The 22,941-nt window shown below is 34.9% G+C and overlaps 1 protein-coding gene across 1 annotated transcript; it reads left to right on the forward strand.

Moving 5' to 3' along the window:
* Nucleotides 1-9,676: 9,676 nt before the first annotated feature.
* On the forward strand, nucleotides 9,677-22,357 carry LOC142236416 (uncharacterized). Its single transcript, XM_075307652.1, has 2 exons — nucleotides 9,677-11,596; nucleotides 22,181-22,357. Exons 1-2 carry the CDS (start codon nucleotides 9,871-9,873, stop codon nucleotides 22,270-22,272), a joined length of 1,818 nt encoding a protein of 605 aa, XP_075163767.1. The 5' UTR covers nucleotides 9,677-9,870; the 3' UTR covers nucleotides 22,273-22,357.
* Nucleotides 22,358-22,941: the final 584 nt, after the last annotated feature.

Genomic DNA, 22,941 nt, shown 5'->3' on the forward strand with positions numbered 1-22,941 from the left:
CCAAGGGGCTCCGGAGGTCAAATCTGGGGATCGGTTTATATGGGGCCTATATATAATTATTGACCGATTTCGACCAATTTTTGCATGGGTGTTTGAGGCCATATATTAACACCACGTACCAAATTTCAACCGATTCGGATGAATTTTGCTGTTCCAAGGGGCTCCGGAGGTCAAATCTGGGGATCGGTTTATATGGGGCCTATATATAATTATAGACCGATTTCGACCAATTTTTGAATGGGTGTTTGAGGCCATATATTAACACCACGTACCAAATTTCAACTGAACCAGATGAATTTTGGTCTTCCAAGAGGCTCCGGAGGTCAAATCTGGTGATCGGTTTATATGGGGGCTATATATAATTATAGACCGATGTGGACCAATTTTTGCATGGTCATTAGAGACCATATACTAACACCACGTATCAAATTTCAGCCGGATCGGAAGAAATTTGCTTCTCTTAGAGGCTCCGCAAGCCAAATCGGGGGATCGGATTATATGGGGGCTATATATAATTAAGGACCGATGTGAACCAATTTTTGCATGGTTCTTAGAGACAATATACCAACACTATATACCAAATGTTAGCCAGATCGGATGAAATATGCTTCTCTTAAGGGCCAAATCTGGGGATCGGTTTATATGGGGGCCATATATAATAATGGACCGATATGGACCAATTTTTGCATGGTTGTTGGAGATTTTATACTAACACCAAGTACCAAATTTCAACCGGATCGGATGAAATTTGCTTCTGTAGGAGGCTCCGCAAGTCAAATGTTGGGGTCGGTTTATATGGGGGCTATACGTAAAAGAGGTCCGATATGGCCCATTTGCAATACCATCCGACCTACATCCATAACAACTACTTCTGCCAAGTTTCAAGTCGATAGCTTTTTCGTTCGGATGTTAGCGTGATTTCAACAGACGGAAGGACGGACGGACATGCTCAGATCGAATCAGAATTTCACCACGACCAGAATATATATAAAGGGTGATACGGTCAAAATTTGGTCAAGGGAAAACGTGTGTAAATCGGTGAAATCGTTTATTTAAAAAATCAAATTAAATTTCTTTTTCAAGTTCAATTAGTATAAATTCAGGAAAAATATTCAGTTAGGCTTTCGCTTTTCCAAATCCGAATTGCCGTGCCTCACGCTTGACACCTGCCATCAGATTTTGTACAGCCACCTTGTCCACCTTCTTCGCCGCAGAAAGCCAGTTTGACTTTAACTGCTACTCGTCCTTAGCAGTTTTTATACCCACCACCATAGAATGGTGACGGGGTATAATAAGTTTGTCATTCCGTTTGTAACGCATCGAAATATCGATTTCCGACTATATAAAGTATATATATTCTTGATCAGGGAGAAATTCTAAGACGATATAAGCATGTCCGTCTGTCCATCTGTATGTCTGGCTGTCTGTTGTAATCACGCTACCGCATTCAATAATGGAGCTATCGTCCTGAAATTTGGCACAGAATCGTCTTTTGCTTGCGCGCAGGTCAAGTTCGAAGATGGGCTATAGCGGGCCATGTTTTGGTATAGCCCCCATATAAACCGACCTCCCGATTTGGGGTCTTTCGCTTATAGAAACCGTAGTTTTCATCCAATTTGCGCGAAATTGAAAATCTAGAGGTATTTTGGGACCTTGAAGAGGTGTGCCAAAAATGGTGAGTGTCGGTCCATGGTTTGGTATAGCCCCCATATAAACCGACCTCCCGATTTGGGGTCTTTCGCTTATAGAAACCGTAGTTTTCATCCAATTTGCGCGAAATTGAAAATCTAGAGGTATTTTATGACCATAAAGAGGTGTGCCACAAATGGTGAGTGTCGGTCCATGTTTTGGTATAGCCCCCATATAGACCGATCTCCCGATTTTACTTCTTGGGCTTATAGAAACCGCAGTTTTTATTCAATTTACCTGAAATTGGAAATCTAGAGGTATTGTAGGACCACAAATACGTGTGCCAAAAATTGTGAGTATCCGTCCATATTTTGGTATAGCCCCCATATAGAGCGATCTGCCGATTTGGGGTCTTGGGCTTATAGAAACCGTAGTTTTTATCCAATTTGTCTGAAATTGGAAATCTAGAGGTATTTTAGGACCATAAAGAGGTGTGCCGAGAATGGTGAGTATCGGTCCATATTTTGGTGTAGCCCCCAAATAGTATCAATTACTATTTTTTAAATTAAATTGACTAAACCAGACTAAACAAAATAATAAAGGAGCTTTAGTTATTCAACTAAATCAAAAGTTCAACCACAGATTTATTTTATAAATACCAGATTAAAAACATTGCCATCGGCAACTGCTACCACAACCAAAGTAATTCGATTGTGCATGAAAATCTTTAGCGGAACTTTCTGCTGTGTATATACTTGTTTAATTTTTAGAAAAATGTAAAATCGTAAATAGGTTTTCAAATTATGGGGGGGGCTAAAATTTTTCTGGGGGGGTCTAAGCCCCCTCCCCAGAGGCCTTCCTACGCTTATGGTCCCCATATAAAACGACCTCCCGATTTGGGGTCTTGGGTTTATAGAAACCGTAGTTTTTATCCAATTTGTCTGAAATTGGAAATCTAGAGGTATTTTGGGACCATAAAGAGGTGTGCCGAAAATGGTGAGTATCGGTCCATATTTTTGTATAGCCCCCATATAGACCGATTTCCCGATTTTACTTCTTGGGCTTCTAGAATCCGAAGTTTTTATCCTATTTGCCTGAAATTGGAAATCTATAGGTATTTTCGGGTCATAAAGAGGTGTGCCGAAAGCGGTGAGTATCGGTCCATATTTGAGTATAGCCCCCATCAGAACGATCTCCCGATTAAACTCCTTGGGTTTCTAGAAACCGTAGTTTTTATCTGATTTGCCAGAAATTGTAAATACTGATCATGAAAATTGTTTGAAACTCAATGTAAAATTTCCAGATTTTACTTCTAAAGGGTGATTCTTTTGAGGTTAGGATTTTCATGCATTAGTATTTGACAGATCACGTGGGATTTCAGACATGGTGTCAAAGAGAAAGATGCTCAGTATGCTTTGACATTTCATCATGAATAGACTTACTAACGAGGCAGAAAATCCGCTTTTTTATCGACAAATTTTGTTCAGCGATGAGGCTCATTTCTGGTTGAATGGCTACGTAAATAAGCAAAATTGCCACATTTGGAGTGAAGAGCAACCAGAAGCCGTTCAAGAACTGCCCATGCATCCCGAAAAATGCACTGTTTGGTGTGGTTTGTACGCTGGTGGAATCATTGGACCGTATTTTTTCAAAGATGCTGTTGGACGCAACGTTACGGTGAATGGCGATCGCTATCGTTCGATGCTAAAAAACTTTTTGTTGCCAAAAATGGAAGAACTGAACTTGGTTGACATGTGGTTTCAACAAGATGGCGCTACATGCCACACAGCTCGCGATTCTATGGCCATTTTGAGGGAAAACTTCCGAGAACAATTCATCTCAAGAAATGGACCGGTAAGTTGGCCACCAAGATCATGTGATTTGACGCCTTTAGACTATTTTTTGTGGGGCTACGTCAAGTCTAAAGTCTACAGAAATAAGCCAGCAACTATTCCAGCTTTGGAAGACAACATTTCCGAAGAAATTCGGGCTATTCCGGCCGAAATGCTCGAAAAAGTTGCCCAAAATTGGACTTTCCGAATGGACCACCTAAGACGCAGCCGCGGTCAACATTTAAATGAAATTATCTTCAAAAAGTAAATGTCATGGACCAATCTAACGTTTCAAATAAAGAACCGATGAGATTTTGCAAATTTTATGCGTTTTTTTTTTTAAAAAAGTTATCAAGCTCTTAACAAATCACCCTTTAGCTTGACAAAGAACCATATATAAAGTGCACATGCTAGATCGATATCCAAGAGATTGTGATCAACCAAATACCGTACAATTCCGTGCCAACATAACGCTTCTGGACCACCTTGTAAGAATAGTGAATTATGAAGGCTTCCACTCGCAAAAAGTTTTAAGACGGCAGACAATTGTAAGGTGATAAAATTGACGTTGACATGTCACCAAAAATTATTTTCCATTTGAACGCCTCCTTCGTCAGCCGAAATCGTCCATTGAGACTGCAAAAGTTGACTTTCTAACAGTGCACACCATTTCAAACCCATGTACTTACACCAATAACAATGTGCACTTTTATTCCTTATTTGTCGCCGAATTATTTTATATTCATCTCATCCTCCAATTAGGAAGGAATTCGGAGGAATGTAAAAAGAGATATGGGTCCATAAGATATCATGCAATACAATTTACTTTTTACTTTGAAACCTCCAAAAACATGTTTTTTTTCTACATTCTTTTTTGTGACGGTAACTTAATTTTGTCATTTCATTTTGTTATGCTTCGTTTTTTGCTGTTGGCAACGCTTGAGAAATTGCATCAAATTTCGATCGAATCCCGTGATCCAAACTTTTAATCGTATCGACAATTTTTTCGATACGATTATGAATTCGATATCGAATGCTGTGATTAGCCCCCGGATATCGACTCAAAAATGTCTACACAAAAGGTACTAAATCATTCGCGGGGGTACTACGGTACTGACCGGGGTGAAAAAGTATTGAAAAAAGTACTATAGTACTGCATTTTCCATCCTTGCAGTTACTACGTACTCATCCGAACTTTAATTTTCAACAATGAAGAGATTAAAGACGTATCTTAGAAATTCGACTAGCGAGAGTAGACTCAATGGATTGGCATTAATGTCGGTTCATCGCCGAATAAATGTGCCGACTGAAGAAGTAATTGATTTATTTGCTGCCCAAAAAGCCCGTCGGCTCAATTTAATATTATAAAAATATTGTATACATACCTATGCATAAATAAAATTTTCTGCACATGAGATTATATGAATATTTTTTTTTAAGTTGAACTTTGACGAAATTGTCTATAGAAAAACAATTTTCATAAAATTGTCTACAGATATAAAATTTGACAAACATTTCTATAGGAATAAAATTTTGAAAAAAAATCTATAAATCTATAATCTATAAATATTGAATACATTTTCTTTAGAAATAAAGTTTGACAAAATTTTCGTTTGTTTTAGAAATGAAATGTTGACAAAATTTTCTATAGGAATAAAATTTTAACAAATTGTTCTATAAAAGCAAACTTTTGACAACATTATCTATAGAAATAAAATTTTGGCGAAATTGTCTACAGATACAAAATTTTGATAAAATTGTCTATGGAAATAAAATTTTAACAAAATTCTCTTTAAAAATAAAATTTTGAAAAAAATTTCTTTAGAAATAAAATTTTACAAAATCTACCAAATTTTGGTGAGTGAGTATTATTAACCAATTAAATGTCGCGACCAGGCAGCGAGTCACGAAAATAATTTATTCGTGTGTTTACGTAAAGAACAAATTTCGGAAAAATACACTCTCCAAAATATACAAGTTCACGAACATAATCACTCTCACGAATTGATTCATCTCGCTCAAAAAATTAAATTAAATCAAGAACATATTCGTGCGATTATTTTTAAAATTTTCGACGTGGATTAACTTAAGAACAGTGCATCGATGAACTCCAAGACGAATTTAACGCACGAAGCGCTTCCAAGTTAATGTTCGCAATCGTACCACCATGACAACAACTCTGAGGTGTAACACAACCATTTATTGGTCAGTTGCCTTCCAAGAAATCAGGAAAACCAACCTTCGAAAATGAATCACTCTGGAGAGAGAATATCACCTAATCTATAAAAGGTGAACCTCGTATCGTCATCGGGGAACGTTTTTAAACTCTTATTCGCATCTATACCACGGTTCTCACGCGATTCAAAAATAATCTACAAAGATTAGAAGATAATTTTACCAAATAAAAATATTTTATTTTACAGTTTTTGATTTCTATAGAAAATTTTGTCAATTTTTTTCTATAGAAAATATTGCAGTTGTTCATTGCTATAGAAAATTTTGTCAAAATTTTATTTCCAAAGAATTTTTTATCAATTTTGTTTTGTCTATAGAAAATGTTGCTGTTTTTGATTTTATTGTCAAAAATTTATTTTTTTTTTCAATTTTTTTATAGTAAATTTTGCCAAAATTTGTTTGTATAGAAAATTTTTTCAATAGAAAATGTTGTCAAAATTTTTTTCTATAGAAAAGTTTGCCAAAATTTTGTCAAAATTTTATTTTTAGAGAACATTTTATTCCTAAAGAACATTTTGTCCAAATTTTATCCCTAGAGAAATTTTTGTAAACATTTTATCCCTAAAGAAAATGTTGTCAACATTTTATTCCAAGAGAAATTTTTGTCAAAACTTTATTCCTATAGAGAAAATGTTCTATAGAAAATTTTGTCAATATTTTTTTCTTAGAGAAAATTTTGTCGAAATTTTATTTCTATAGAAAATGTTGTCAAAATTTTTTTCATTTTTAACTTTAATAAAAAAAAGTTTTTGAAGCAAAGATTAAAAAACTGAATCCCAGCATTTCTGTGCGTTAGTGCATTCTTCTGATCATGAGTATGCGTGAATAAAAATTTTCTACTCTTGAGGTTTTCGTGCGTGAGTCTGGATTTTCATTTTGTGAGTGTGCGTGAGATCCGCCGTGAGAGTGCGTGCATAAAATATTACTCACGCGTACATCTGTAATTTTGAGTTGGAGTCGTTCTTTTCTTTAGATTTATTTTTATACCCACCACCATAGAATGGTGACGGGGGTATAATAAGTTTGTCATTCCGTTTGCAACACATCGAAATATCGATTTCCGACTATATAAAGTATATATATTCTTGATCAGGGAGAAATTCTAAGACGATATAACGATGTCCGTCTGTCCGTCTGTCTGTCTGTCTGTCTGTCTGTCTGTTGTAATCACGCTACATTCTTCAATAATGAAGCAATCGTGCTGAAATTTTGCACAAACTCGTCTTTTGTCTGCAGGCAGGTCAAGTTCGATGATGGGCTATATCGGTCCAGGTTTTGATATAGTCCCCATATAAACCGACCTCCCGATTTGGGGTCTTGGGCTTATAGAAATCGTAGTTTTTATCCAATTAGCCTGAAATTTAAAATCTATAGGTATTTTATGACCATAAAGAGGTGTGCCAAAAATGGTGAGTATCGGTCTATGTTTTGTTATAGCCCCCATATAGACCGATCTCCCGATTTTACTTCTTGGGCTTATACAAACCGCAGTTTTTATTCAATTTACATGAAATTGGAAATCTAGAGGTATTGTAGGACCACAAATACGTGTGCCAAAAATGGTGAGTATCGGTCCATGTTTTGGTATAGCCCCCATATAGACCGATCTCCCGATTTTACTTCTTGGGCTTATAGAAACCGCAGTTTTTATTCAATTTACCTGAAATTGGAAATCTAGAGGTATTGTAGGACCACAAATACGTGTGCCAAAAATTGTGTGTATCGGTCCATGTTTTGGTATGGTCCCCACATAAAACGACCTCCCGATTTGGGGTCTTGGGCTTATAGAAACCGTAGTTTTTATCCAATTTGTCTGAAATTGGAAATCTAGAGGTATTTTCGGGTCATAAAGAGGTGTTCCGAAAACGGTGAGTATCGGTCCATATTTTAGTATAGCCCCCATAAGAACGATCTCCCGATTTAACTCCTTGGGTTTCTAGAAACCGTAGTTTTTATCTGATTTGCCTGAAATTGTAAATATTCTGGTATTTTAGGCTCACAAAAACGTGTATCGGATCAAGTTTTTATCGGTCCATTTGGTAATGCCTCCATATATACCGACTTCACTTCTTGAGGGTGTAGAAGGCGCACTGATCATGAAAATTGCTTGAAACTCAATGTAAAATTTCCAGATTTTACTTCTACAGATTTAAGATTTCAAATCAAGACGTTATTATACCCACCACCATAGAATGGTGATGGGGGTATAATAAGTTTGTCATTCCGTTTGTAACACATCGAAATATCGATTTCCGACTATATAAAGTATATATATTCTTGATCAGGGAGAAATTCTAAGACGATATAACGATGTCCGTCTGTCCGTCTGTCTGTCTGTTGTAATCACGCTACAGTCTTCAATAATAAAGCAATCGTGCTGAAATTTTGCACAAACTCGTCTTTTGTCTGCAGGCAGGTCAAGTTCGAAGATGGGCTATATCGGTCCAGGTTTTTATATAGTCCCCATATAAACCGACCTCCCGATTTGGGGTCTTGGGCTTATAGAAATCGTAGTTTTTATCCAATTTGCCTGAAATTTGAAATCTAGAGGTATTTTATGACCATAAAGAGGTGTGCCAAAAATGGTGAGTATCGGTCCATATTTTGGTATAGCCCCCATATAGACCTATCTCCCGATTTTACTTCTTTGGCTTATAGAAACCGCAGTTTTTATTCAATTTACCTGAAATTGGAAATCTAGAGGTATTGTAGGACCACAAATACGTGTGCCAAAAATTGTGAGTATCGGTCCATGTTTTGGTATGGTCCCCATATAAAACGACCTCCCGATTTGGGGTCTTAGGCTTATAGAAATCGTAGTTTTTATCCAATTTGCCTGAAATTTGAAATCTAGAGGTATTTTATGACCATAAAGAGGTGTGCCAAAAATTGTGAGTATCGGTCCATATTTTGGTATAGCCCCCATATAGACCTATCTCCCGATTTTACTTCTTTGGCTTATAGAAACCGCAGTTTTTATTCAATTTACCTGAAATTGGAAATCTAGAGGTATTGTAGGACCAAAAATACGTGTGCCAAAAATTGTGAGTATCGGTCCATGTTTTGGTATAGCCCCCATATAGAACGACCTCCCGATTTTGGGTCTTGGGCTTATAGAAACCGTAGTTTCTATCCAATTTGTCTGAAATTGGATATCTAGAGGTATTTTAGGACCATAAGAGGTGTGCCGAAAATGGTGAGTATCGGTCCATATTTTTGTATAGCCCCCATATAGACCGATTTCCCGATTTTACTTGTTTGGCTTCTAGAATCCGAAGTTTTTATCCTATTTGCCTGAAATTGGAAATCTAGAGGTATTTTCGGGTCATAAAAAGGTGTGCCGAAAACGGTGAGTATCGGTCCATATTTTAGTATAGCCCCCATAAGAACGATCTCACGATTTAACTCCTTGGGTTTCTAGAAACCGTAGTTTTTATCTGATTTGCCTGAATTTGTAAATATTCTGATATTTTAGGCTCACAAAAACGTGTATCGGATTAAGTTTTTATCGGCCCATTTGATAATGCCTCCATATAGACCGACTTCACTTCTTGAGGGTGTAGAAAGCGCACTGATCATTTGCTTGAAACTCAAATTTGCTTGAAACTCAAGGTAAAATTTCCAGATTTTATTTCTCGGGTGAAAATCTACAGATTTAAAATTTCAAATCAAGACGTTATTTCATAATTTTCTTGCACACTTACAATAGATTTTAATTCCTCTAAAACTCAAACAAAAATGGTTCTTATAAATCCAAAATCTGATATAGTCTTCATAGGTGAAATCTTTAAATTTATCTTCGGGAAGTGTCCTCAAGTCCTCTAGCCCTCCTGAAATTTCAAAGGAAACCCTAATATTTGGTTCATGGTGGTGGGTATTTAAGATTCGGCCCGGCCGAACATAGTGCTGTATATACTTGTTTTCAGTTCAAATAAGTCCGGTCAAATGATTTTTCCCAATGGTTCCGATATATCTTCTGTCAGATTTAGTCACTTAATTCCAAAATTTCTGTGCTTCTTCTTCAAACCAAAGATGATATCCACAAATGACATTTTTATCTTGCGGTCGATTATCATAAATGACAATGACTCTGTGTCGTAATGAATCACAGATTTTGAGCTAAATCAGTAGCAAATTCTTTTTATGGCAGATACACAACGGAATCGTATCGAGAATGGATAAATCATTGCATACAAATCAAATCCTCAACAATAGTCTGATATTGGAAAATATATTTCGATATTTAAATTTCAAAGATCATTTAAAATTGGTACGGGTTTGTAGAGAATTTCGTGAAACGATTGTTCATTTCATATGGCGTTGCAAATGCAAGGAATTGAGAGTGACTCAACGCGATGAAAGCTATGTGGTTACCATAGATGACAGCGAGGACTACAATATTGAATGGAAATACTTCTATGAGTTTTTCAAATTGAATCGTTTCAATATTCAAAAGTTATCCCTAAGAGAATGTAACCATAAGAAGTTGATGAAAATTATTGAAGGATTTAAAAATCTCATCGCCCTGGAAATGCAGTATTGTACATTGTCGGAGACAACAATCGTGAAAATCGCAGATAATAGCCCCAACTTAAGGATATTGACATTCGATCATTGTTATGCCAGAAATTGCAATTCCGAAATTATTTTAGGTCAACATTTGAAAGTGGATACCTTGGCTCATCTAATGTCATTGAGAGAATTGCGAATTTTCAATCAATATAAGGCTAAAATGGACTATGAGACTATAAAGGAAATTGCCAAACATCTAAAGCTTACACATTTATCTCTAAGATCATCGATCTTCTATGAGGGATCGGAGAGAATGAGAGATCTAATCACATCAGAAAGCAATTCGGAATACTGGAATTTATATCAAACTCTTGAACATCTTGATATAGGACGATTATCTAATCGCTCGTCATGGTTGATGTTTCTACGGCTGCATTTACCCAAATTCCGAAATCTTCAAGATTTATCCATATTCATAGATATGGCCAATTGTGTGTTGATCAATGATGATATTGCCATAATGATTTCAAATGCTTGTCCACGTCTTCGCAATCTTTCATTCAAACAATGTAAATTCCGGCTACAGAATTTCACTCTGCCTTTTGCTCTAGAACAATTATCACTGGATTGGTGTTGGGGTCTAAAATGGGAAAATTTTCAACAAATCTTTTGTAACTATCGGCTAGAAAAATTCACTTCCATTAATAGTCATTATGATGGCAATGATATCCCGAACTTCTATACTTCCGAATTCCTTCAGGTCTTATCCATTGAGACTTCACCCATTCAGGATTTTGTAGATAGTCTCTCTCCGGCCAAATCTTTATTTCCCATGGTAACCAATTTTCATTGGTTAAATTCTAGTGATTGTTGTCATATCCATCCTCAAGAAATGCGTCAACAATTTTCCAAAATTTTCCCAAATCTTCAAGAACTCTATTTGGAGCAATCTTATTTGTCCATTAGAGAATTTGAGCGTCTTACATACCTTCAAGTCCTTCAAATATCCTTGTTCGATGGTATAACTTGGCCTTATTTATTGACGTTATTACAATCTTCTACCTTGCGAAAATTGACAATTGATATGCCTATGAATCTTACAACTTCATTGTGCCCCATTTTGACACCCAAGCCTGATTGGCATTTAAAGCTTTTCCCAATAGATTTCAGTAGAAATTTTCAATATCTGAAAATTCCTTTAAGACTTTTTCGTAATGCTTTGGAATTTTGGCTTGATTTCCTCTCCCGTCAAAGGAAACGTATGACACTAAAGTTCTTCGATTGCTTCTCACACGAAATATTCGATCCAGTATTCTTGAAAACTCTACTGAATGCCAATAAATTTCCTTTGAGTCGAAATACCATCAATATTTGTAAATTCGTTGTGGGTAAGTAGTGTTTTATTTTATATTTTTCTACACGTGCAGAAAAAATATGTTTGGATATATTTTTCTCAAAAACCATATATTTTGTCGTTGTGAAAATGAATTATTTTTCTAATCCTTCCATTTATTCAAGCAATTCAAAGTCTTTAGGAGTCCAATTTAGCGAATTACAATGAACTACTATAACAACAGCAAAAAATGGCGGAAGTAATATCACATTTTAGAAAAAGGTTATATTTGCTCGAAATGGCTAGCTTTGACACGAATTATGGTGTTCAAAGGCCGATACAGCCATCACTGCACAATGTTTCTTTCTGTCATATCTGCATTCTTTCTATCGTACCATTTCTTCTAGACATCTCCCATTATTATACCCTAAACCACATAGTGGTCAGGGTATAATAAGTTTGATCGGCCAAAAAATGTGTCTACCAGAAATATTGATTTTAGACCCCATAAAATATATACCGATCGACTCAGAATCACCTCCTGAGTCGATCTAGCGCTTGGTGTCCGTCCGTCCGTCTGTCCATGTATTTGTTGTTCACAGGATTCCGGTCGCAATTATTAACCGATTTTGATGAAATTTGGTACAGGGAGGTTTTTGGGCACAAGGACGAACGCTATTGAATTTGGAAGAAATCGGATCAAATTTAGATATAGCTCTCATATATATGTATCGCCCGATTTCGACAAATGGGTTCACGTTGCGCTTTTTTCAAACGGATAGTCACCAAATTTGGCAAAAGGTAATATTTTCCATCACCCTTCAAGTTTGCAAAATTTTATCCAAATCAGTTCAGATTTAGATATAGCTCTCATATATATGTATAGGATCAAATTTAGATATAGCTCTCATATATATGTATCGCCCGATTTCGACAAATGGGTTCACGTTGCGCTTTTTTTCAAACGGATAGTCACCAAATTTGGCAAAAGGTAATATTTTCCATCACCCTTCAAGTCTGCAAAATTTCATCTAAATCGGTTCAGATTTAGATATAGCTCTCATATATATGTATCGCCCGATTTTCCCAAATTTGGCCACAAAACCTTTATTTTTCAACCGATCTTACTCAAAGTTGGCCAAATATAATCTTCTATAGCACTAACTATATGTGCAAAAAATCATCGAAATCGGTTCAGATTTAGCTATAGCTTCCATATATATGTACCGCCCGATTTTTCTAAATTTGGCCATAAAACCCTTATTTATCAACCGATCTTACCCAAATTTGGCTAAATGTAGTCTTCTATAGCACTAACTATATGTGCAAAAAATCATCGAAATCGGTTCAGATTTAGATATAGCTCCTATATATATGTATAGCCCGATTTTCACAAATTTGGCCATAGAACCCTTATTTATTAACCGATCTTACTAAAAGTTGGCTAGATCCAGTCATCTATGGTACTAACTATATGTGCAAAATTTCATCGAAGTCGGTTGAGATGTAGATATAGCTCCCATATATGTATCACCCGATTTTGAAAAATTCGCCCCTAATAACCTTATGTTTGACCATACAGGCCTTATTTCTTAACTGATCTTACTCAAATCTTGGACAAGGTAACCTTTTGTGGTATTAATCAAACCCGCAAAATATTATGCAAATTGGTTCAGATTTAGATATAGCTTCCATATATATGTATCGCTCGATTTTCCCAAATTTGGCCATAGTACTCTTATTTATTAACCAATGTTACTTAAATTTCAAATTTTGATGTACTAGCCGATCGTACTTATACGCACTTGTAGCTCTTATATAAGAATATTGCTCGATTTTTACAAATTTGTATTTATTTATTACCCACACTAATTGAACGATTTTCTCTTTTTTTATAATCATCTCAATATTAGTGGCATACTAACTCCGTAGGTGCAATATCAACACAGCCAGTGTTGCTAGAAGTAGGGGAAATTCACTATATGTAGGGGTTTTCTAATATTTAGCGTCTTGTAGGGACGTAGGGCCACAATGTAGAACATTTTCACTCAACACAATTTGTAATAATTTTTACATTTTGGTGGCTCTAGAGGAGGAAATTAGAAGCCGGCAAGGCTTGATCTTTAATAATGTGTTGTAAACATTATTCCTGTAGAAAATTTAGTCAACATTTTTTTTCTATATAACATTTTGTCAAAATTGTATTTCTAAAAAATATTATATTTCAAAATATTATTTCTATAAAAATTTTTCTCAAAATTTTATTTCTGTGGAATTTTTTCTCAAAATTTTATTTCTATAGAATTTATTGTCAACATTTTATTTCTATAGAAAAATTTCTCACAAAAATTTGTTTATAGAAACTTTTTCCAAAATTTTATTTTTATAGAGATTTAACAAAAAAGGTTACTAATTTGGGTAGAATTCTACCAACTGTGACAACCGTGGTGGCAATACAAATTTTTATTCTATGTTATATACGTTGCATATTCATGTTTTAAGATAATAAAGTACTTACACGCACAGAAAAAACATGTTTGGACATGGTTGCCGCATCCATTTAATGCTTATTTAGAGTATGTAATTGTCGCGAAAACCATGTATTTTGTCTTTGTAAAAATAATTTTCGAGCGGAGAAAAATATATGTTGACAATAAGCATTTAAATGGTTCTCAAATGCCGCAAACATGTTCTATTATTTAAATGATAGAATTTGAGACCATTATATGGTCAGGAAAATCATGTATCTGACCATTCAATTTTTTTACTTTTTTGCAGAAAAAAAATATTTTTATAGTTTACGTATAGACATGTCTACAACCATTACATGGCCATAAAGACCATGTACATTGTTTTCGTGACCATTTAATTTTTTAATTTTTTTGCAGCGACAAGAATTTTATAAAAACATTGAGCAGGTACACACGATTTTCATTTTGCGCGTCAGTCGTGTGTTGATTGTTTCTTGGAATGGACGGAGAATACGGAATTATTGTGTTTTGTGTTAATTTATTTATTCAGAAATGGCACGTGGTTTTATGTGAATACCAAAAAGGAAAGTGTAATTGAAAAAAATATACCTGGTTTTTGTTCTGCATTTCGATATATGGTATAATTTATTTTTATTTGCAGTTACATGATGTCTGCGTTTGTACATTTGATGGGCACGAAGTAAATATGGAATGATTACTTATTGTTGAAATTGAACCAAACTAGAGTGTGTAAAAATATGTGAAGTTTGCTTGCACGACATTATAAATACAAATAAACAATGAATTAGTTTATAAATAAATAAAAAACAAATAAATAAAGTTGATTTTGTGTTTTCTTTTCTCAAGTGGCGTCCTTTTTTCGACGACGAAAAAAGTTTTTTCATAAAAATCAAAACATTTTAGGTTGTGACCATGTTCTTTTAACTAGAAGAAAAACATTTTTGACGAATAACATAACATTTTAGATCGTGACCATTGTCTTTTAATGGAAACAAAATTCTTTTTATCAATATAATAACATTTTAGATGAGGACAATTGTATTTTTCTTAGAACCATGTTCACTGAGCCAACATGGTTTCAGGTTAAAATGTTACATGGTCGCCGCAAAAATAGCTGCTATCATATTAAAGGGTGATTCTTTTGAGGTTAGGATTTTCATGCATTAGTATTTGACAGATCACGTGGGATTTCAGACATGGTGTCAAAGAGAAAGATGCTCAGTATGCTTTGACATTTCATCATGAATAGACTTACTAACGAGCCACAACGTCGAATTTTCAGTGAATGGGCCCTAGAAAAGTTGGCAGAAAATCCGCTTTTTTATCGACAAATTTTGTTCAGCGATGAGGCTCATTTCTGGTTGAATGGCTACGTAAATAAGCAAAATTGCCGCATTTGGAGTGAAGAGCAACCAGAAGCCGTTCAAGAACTGCCCATGCATCCCGAAAAATTCACTGTTTGGTGTGGTTTGTACGCTGGTGGAATCATTGGACCGTATTTTTTCAAAGATGCTGTTGGACGCAACGTTACGGTGAATGGCGATCGCTATCGTTTGATGCTAACAAACTTTTTGTTGCCAAAAATGGAAGAACTGAACTTGGTTGACATGTGGTTTCAACAAGATGGCGCTACATGCCACACAGCTCGCGATTCTATGGCCATTTTGAGGGAAAACTTCGGAGAACAATTCATCTCAAGAAATGGATCGGTAAGTTGGCCACCAAGATCATGCGATTTGACGCCTTTAGACTATTTTTTGTGGGGCTACGTCAAGTCTAAAGTCTACAGAAATAAGCCAGCAACTATTCCAGCTTTGGAAGACAACATTTCCGAAGAAATTCGGGCTATTCCGGCCGAAATGCTCGAAAAAGTTGCCCAAAATTGGACTTTCCGAATGGACCACCTAAGACGCAGCCGCGGTCAACATTTAAATGAAATTATCTTCAAAAAGTAAATGTCATGGACCAATCTAACGTTTCAAATAAAGAACCGATGAGATTTTGCAAATTTTATGCGTTTTTAAAAAAAAAAAAGTTATCAAGCTCTTAACAAATCACCCTTTATTTTGCTCTTCGAATATGATTGTGGCAATCATGTTTCTTCTCTGCGTGTAGAACCATTTTTGTTTTGTAAAATTTTTTTAAATTTAACGAAAAATATAGTAGGGAAAATTGTTTGGGAATGTATGGGAAAGTAGGGAACTTTTTTTGTCCTTGTAGGGTAAACCGAACATATTCTCTGGCAACATTGACTATGAGCTATAGTCAGATTGACACAAAGCACCCATAGTCATGTACCCCTTAATTTTCTTAAATATGCAACTGCGGTTTATCTCCCAGACCTATATGTTACCCCACAAATGCTTATGATTACTAATTCTGTAATGGTGGTTTAGGGTATGATATAGTCGGCCCCGCCCGACTTTCTACTTTACTTACTTGTTTTAATAATGGGTATGAAAATCTACAGATTTTAGTTTTCAAATGAAAGCGTTCTTTCATCATTTTCTTGCACGCCTACAAGAGATGTTAATGATTCCTCTAAAACACAAACAAAAACAACTAAGTAAAGTAGAAAGTCGGGCGGGGCCAACTTTATCATACCCTAAACCACCCCTACTGAATTAGTAAACATAAGCATTTGTGGGGTATCATTGGTGTAGGTTTTGGAGATAAACCATACTTGCATATTTAAGAACATAAAAGGGTACATGTTTATGGGAGTCTTGTCACAATCTGAGCAGAAATGTCTGATATTAGGAGCTATAATTGATTTTGCAAGTACAGAGTTAGTATGCCACTAATATTGAGGAAATGACGAAAAGAGAAAATCGCTCAATTAGTGTGGGTAATAAATCCAAATTTGTGAACCATGGGAAATATATTTCTGTAAGAGCTACATATAAGTCTAACTATGATCGGCTAATATTTCAAAATTTGAAGCGTTGCATATATATGGGAGCTATATCTAAATCTGAACCGATATGGATGAAATTTTCTACGTTTGGTTGATACAACAGAAGGTTACCGTGTGCTAAATTTGAGTAAGATTGGTTACTAAATAAGGCTATTGTGGTCAGAAATATAGTTATAAGGGGTAAATTTTTGAAAAACTGGCGATACATATATATGGGAGCTATATCTAAAACTGAACCGATTTGGATTAAATTTTTCAAGTTTGGTTGATATTACAGGAGATTATCCTGTGCGAAATTTGAGTAAGATCGGTTATTAAATGATGACACTATGGTCCAAAATAAGCTTATAAGGGACAAATTTTTCAAAATCGGGCGCTACATATATATGGGAGCTATATCTAAATCTGAACCGATTTCGATGATATTTGGCACATATTGTCAGTAATATAGAAGATTGGAGTAAGCCAAATTTCAGCAAGATCGGTTGATAAATAAGGGTTTTATGGCAAAATTTGTCAATATCGGGCGATACATATATATGGGAGCTATAGCTAAATCTGACCCGATTTCGATGATATTTGGCACATATAGTCAGTACTATAGAAGATTAGATTTGGCCAATTTTGAATAAGATCGGTTGATAAATAAGTGACTTATGGCCAAATTTGGCAAAATCGCCCGATTCATATATTTGGGAGCTATATATAAATCTGAACCGATTTCGATTAAATTTAGTACACTTGCAGAGAGGTGAATGATATTACCTTCTGCCAAATTTGAAGAGAATCGGTTAGAAGAAAGACGCAATGTGACCCCATTAGTCGAAATGGGGCGATACATATATACACTGGTAGAAAAAGTTTCGTTATATTAATGAAATGTGTCATTAAAATTGAGCCAATGAAACAAATTCATTGATATAACGAAATTTTTCGTTATTATAACGAATTTTCTGTTAGTCAACGAAACGTTTCGTACTATTAACGAACATTTTCATTGTCTTAATGAAAATGTTTCGTTATATCAATGAAAAATTTTCGTTGGCTCAATTTTAATGAAACTTTCTTTGTGTGTATGGAAGCTATATCTAAATTTGATCCGATTTCTTCCAAATTCAATAGCGTTTGTTCTTGTGCTCAAAAAACACCCTGTACCAAATTTCATCAAAATCGGTTAATAATTGCGACCGGAATCCTGTGAACAACAAATACATGGACAGACGGCCGGACGGACGGACACCAAGCGCTAGATCGACTAAGGAGGTGATTCTGAGTCGATCGGTATATATTTTATGGTCGGTATATATAAAATCAATATTTCTGGTAGGCACATTTTTGGCAGATCAACGTTATTATACCCTGAGCACTATGTGGTTTAGGGTATAATTAGAGTAGTACATTGTAATTGGTTAATTTGGCCTTTTAAAGGATTTGAACTGCTTAAATAAATGGAAATAAATGGTTCTTATAAATCCAGATTCTGATATAGTCTTCATAGGTAAAATCTTTAGATTTATCTTCGGAAAGTGTACTAGTTGAACTGCTCTATTTCGGAGAATATCTTACATCAAACCCCCTGAAATTTCATAGGAAGCTATAATATTTGATTCATGCGGGTGGGTATTTAAGATTCGGCCCGGCCGAATCTTACTGCTGTATACACTTGTTTTTTGTTTTGTTATGGGTTTTTAATCTCAAATTCGGCAATTTTTAAACTGCTCTATTTCGCAGAATATCTGACATCAAACCCCCTGAAATTTCAAAGGAAACTATAATATTTGATTCATGCTGGTGGGTATTTAAGATTCGGCCCGGCCGAATCTTACTGCTGTATACACTTGTTTTTTGTCAAGTAGTATATGGGTTTTTCTAATCTCAAATTCGGCAATTTTTAAACAACATTTTATTATTTAATAAAATTTTGAAATGGCAAAACACCGATTGTCTAATCGATTTATTTTCCAAAAATTCTCATATATCACCTAACTGACGGCAAAAGGTTTCAATATTCTACTGGAAAAACTCAGGCAAATTACAAAAAAATTACACTTTCTTAAAATATATCCCCACCTTGGCACTATTTCTTAAAACAATTCACTAAACATTATACCATGCCCCAAAAACTATCAATTGCCGTAATTTTTGTTTTTTCTGTTTCATAGAAAGTTCTCTCAAACACCTTTCAAGTGATATGTTATGTTATATATATTCAATTGCTTCGACAAAGATTTGAACTAAACCTCACTAACCCTGATGAAAAAGTACATTCAGATTTCTTCAGATAACTCCTTAGTTAAAGCTTATATCGGGGCTATACCTAAATCTGATTTCCAACAAATTTGGCACATGTAACCCTTACTCTTTGTGCAAACTTTCAAGCAAATCAATCTACAACTCCGGCTTCTGGGGACATAAAATGGTATATTGGGCAAATGATATATGTGGGAGTTATATCTAAATTTGAACCGATTTTAATTAAAATTCGTTATGAGTAGCTAGAATGTTAATTCTACGGCCAGTGGAAAATTTCAAATAAATCAGAGTGAAACTATGATCTCCGGTAATCATATGAGTCTAAATCGGGCGAAAGATATATGGGAGCTACGTTTAAATCTAAACCGAGTTATACCAAATTTAGCACACTTCACTATATTACTAATTTAACTCTTTGTGCAATACTTGAAGCAAATCAAAGTAAAACTCTGGGCTCATATAAATATTTATATTTTTTGGCTCGAGTGGCAACCATGATTATGAACCGATATGGACCAATTTTTGTGTGATTGGGGATCGGATATATATAACTATAGACCGATATGGACCAATTTTGGCATGGTTATTAGCGGCCTTATACTAACACCACGTCACAAATTTCAACCGGATCGGATGAATTTTGCTCCTCCAAGAGGCTCCAGAGATCAAATCTGGGGAACGGTTTATATGGGGGCTATATATAATTATGGACCAATATGGACCAATTCTTGCGTGTTTGTTAGGTACCACATTCTAACACCATGTTCCAAATTTCAACCGGGTCGGATGAATTTTGCTCCTCTAAGAGGCTCCGGAGGTCAAATCTGGGGATCGCCTTATAAGGGGGCTATATATAATTATGGGTCGACGTGGACCAATTCTTGTATGGTTGTTAGAGACCATATACTAACACCACGTACCAAATTTCAACCGGATCGGATGAATTTTGCTCCTCTATGAGGCTCCGGAGGTCAAATATGGGGGCTATATATAATTATGGGTCGATGTGGACCAATTTTTGCATGGTCATTAGAGAACATATACCAACACTATGTACCAAATTTCAGCCGGATCGGATGAAATTTGCTTCTCTTAGAGGCTCCGCAAGCCAAATCGGGGGATTGGTTTATATGGGGGCTATATATAATTATGGACCGATGTGGACCAATTTTTGCATGGTTGTTAGAGAGCATATACTAACACCATGTACCAAATTTCAGCCGGATCGGATGAAATTTGCTTCTCTTAGACCAATCGCAAGCCAAATTTGGGGGTCCGTTTATATGGGGGCTATATATAATTATGGACCGATGTGGACCAATTTGTGCATGGTTGGTAGAGAGCATATACCAACCCCATGTACCAGATTTCAGCCTGATCGGATGAAATTTGCTTCTTTTAGAGCAATCGCAAGCCAAATTTGGGGGTCCGTTTCTATGGGGGCTATACGTAAAAGTGAACCGATATGGACCAATTTTTGCATAGTTGTTAGAGATCATATACTAACACCATGTACCAAATTTCAACCGGATCGGATGAAATTTGCTTCTTTTAGAGCAATCGCAATCCAAATTTGGGGGTCCGTTTATATGGGGGCTATACGTAAAAGTGGACCGATATGGCCCATTTGCAATACCATCCGACCTACATCAATAACAACTACTTGTGCCAAGTTTCAAGTCAATAGCTTGTTTCGTTCGAAAGTTAGCGTGATTTCAACAGACGGACGGACGGACATGCTCAGATCGACTCAGAATTTCACCACGACCCAGAATATATATATATATTTTATGGGGTCTTAGAGCAATATTTCGATGTGTTACAAACGGAATGACAAAGTTAATATAACCCCATCCTATGGTGGAGGGTATAATAGTACATTAAAATAATCTCTCAAAATTGCATACTAAACGCAACGCAAAGATTCTTTTCTTTGCTTGTCTAAAATTTTGTTACTCCGAAAAGAATAATCTAACTACACGCTCACAAAAAATCTCTTCTGTAACATATACTCCCAAACATATTTTGCTTCAAGCATATACATTTTTGGCTATTGCCCAAACATTTATATGTTTGATCTCTTCCAATATATAATATGTTTGAAAGCATATTGGTTTAAACAATATATGTTTGGGTAGTCAATTTCCAAACATTTTGTATTTTTGCATCCAAATTCAATAATGTTGTCTTCCAAAAAACAATATGTTATTATGTGAACATATAATATGTTTGGAAGCATTTTGCACCCAAAAATATTATATGCTTAAAAAAATTCTCCCAAACAATATTGTGCTCAAAATTTTATTTATTTATTTATATATTTACAATCATAATTAATTATGAAAATAAACAGGTAATATAGGTGCTAACAACATAGGTTTTCGACCTGAATGCTCAAAATTTTGTTTCTGCCCAATTGTATATTCCCCCACATCTTTCTCACTTCCACGAGATTTTTTAGTTCTTAGCACCTTTTTCTGTAATACAAACATTGTAGAAGAATTTATTCAATTGTATGCTTTTTTTTTTTAATTTTACCTTTTGCCGGACGGGGATTCGAACAGCGGACCACACAGTTTGTAAGGATCAAAGAAGTAGCTGATCAATTGCCCAAGGAAAAATAAAATGTTAATTTTGTAATAACAAGCAACAACCACCAACTTAATTCAATATCGCTCCCTGTTAAATAGCGCTCCAAGCTACTAAACACATATATGTTTATAGGCTATTTCTAAATTAATATATGTTTGCATCCAAGCATATTATATTTAAAAACATTTTATGTCCCAAACATAATATGTTCTAACATATTAACATATATGTCCCAAACATGTTATGCTAGTTTATGAACATTATATGCTTGCACTCAAAAATATTGTGTTTAAAAATTTGTTTTCCAAACATATAATGTTTATAGCCAAACATATGAAAAACAGTCTTTTTCATCCGTGTACAAGTTTACTTCTTTATATTGCAGATTGTGAAAGTTTGCGGAGAAACTTTGAAGAAACCATGAAAGCCTACGAGTTTACATCTGACAATCGGGGATATTATTATATAGAGATATAAATGAGAATATCATCAATGTTGACATAAACAAATATATATTTGCATTTAAAAGAACAATTTGCAAAACAAAAGCCTTCATCCAGAATGACCTTGCATAAATTTGTAAATCGGTAATAAAAAACAAGTAAGTAAAGTCTAAAGTTGGACGGAACCGACTCACAGTGGTCGATCCCTTTGGCCAAAAATAAAAAATCAAAGTCAGAAATTTTTCAAAAAGTATGGCATCACTGTTTCTTATGCAAACAAGGTTTTACAATGTGTATTTGTTTTTGTTTTATTCCATCTGTATTCTTTAAGAACGGCTTCAAAAGAGAGATCAAGTAAGCAGTTAGTTTTTGAAGTGTGAAAAAAGTATACAATTAAGTGCACTTTTAAATAAATAAAACAAAAGAAAGAAAAATTATATCGAAATAAATCGAAATGAATATTGCACTAAATGGTATTAACTAGATTTTAAAATAAAAAAAATGTATAAAACTTGTTTTAAAGTTGTTATAAAATCAATTTTTGTCAGTCTTATTGTTCCGTGTTCGTTCGTTCTTATATGTAAATTTTATGTAGAATTTTAGTTGTGTTCCCTCCTGAAGTCTCCAATGGGATTTTTTGTGGTTTATTAGTTAATATTTCAAGATTCCAAATTGATAAAAATCAGCTGCTTTCTTTTGCCCC

This window comes from Haematobia irritans, chromosome 4, assembly GCF_050003625.1.
Source record: "Haematobia irritans isolate KBUSLIRL chromosome 4, ASM5000362v1, whole genome shotgun sequence".
NCBI lineage: Eukaryota > Metazoa > Arthropoda > Insecta > Diptera > Muscidae > Haematobia > Haematobia irritans.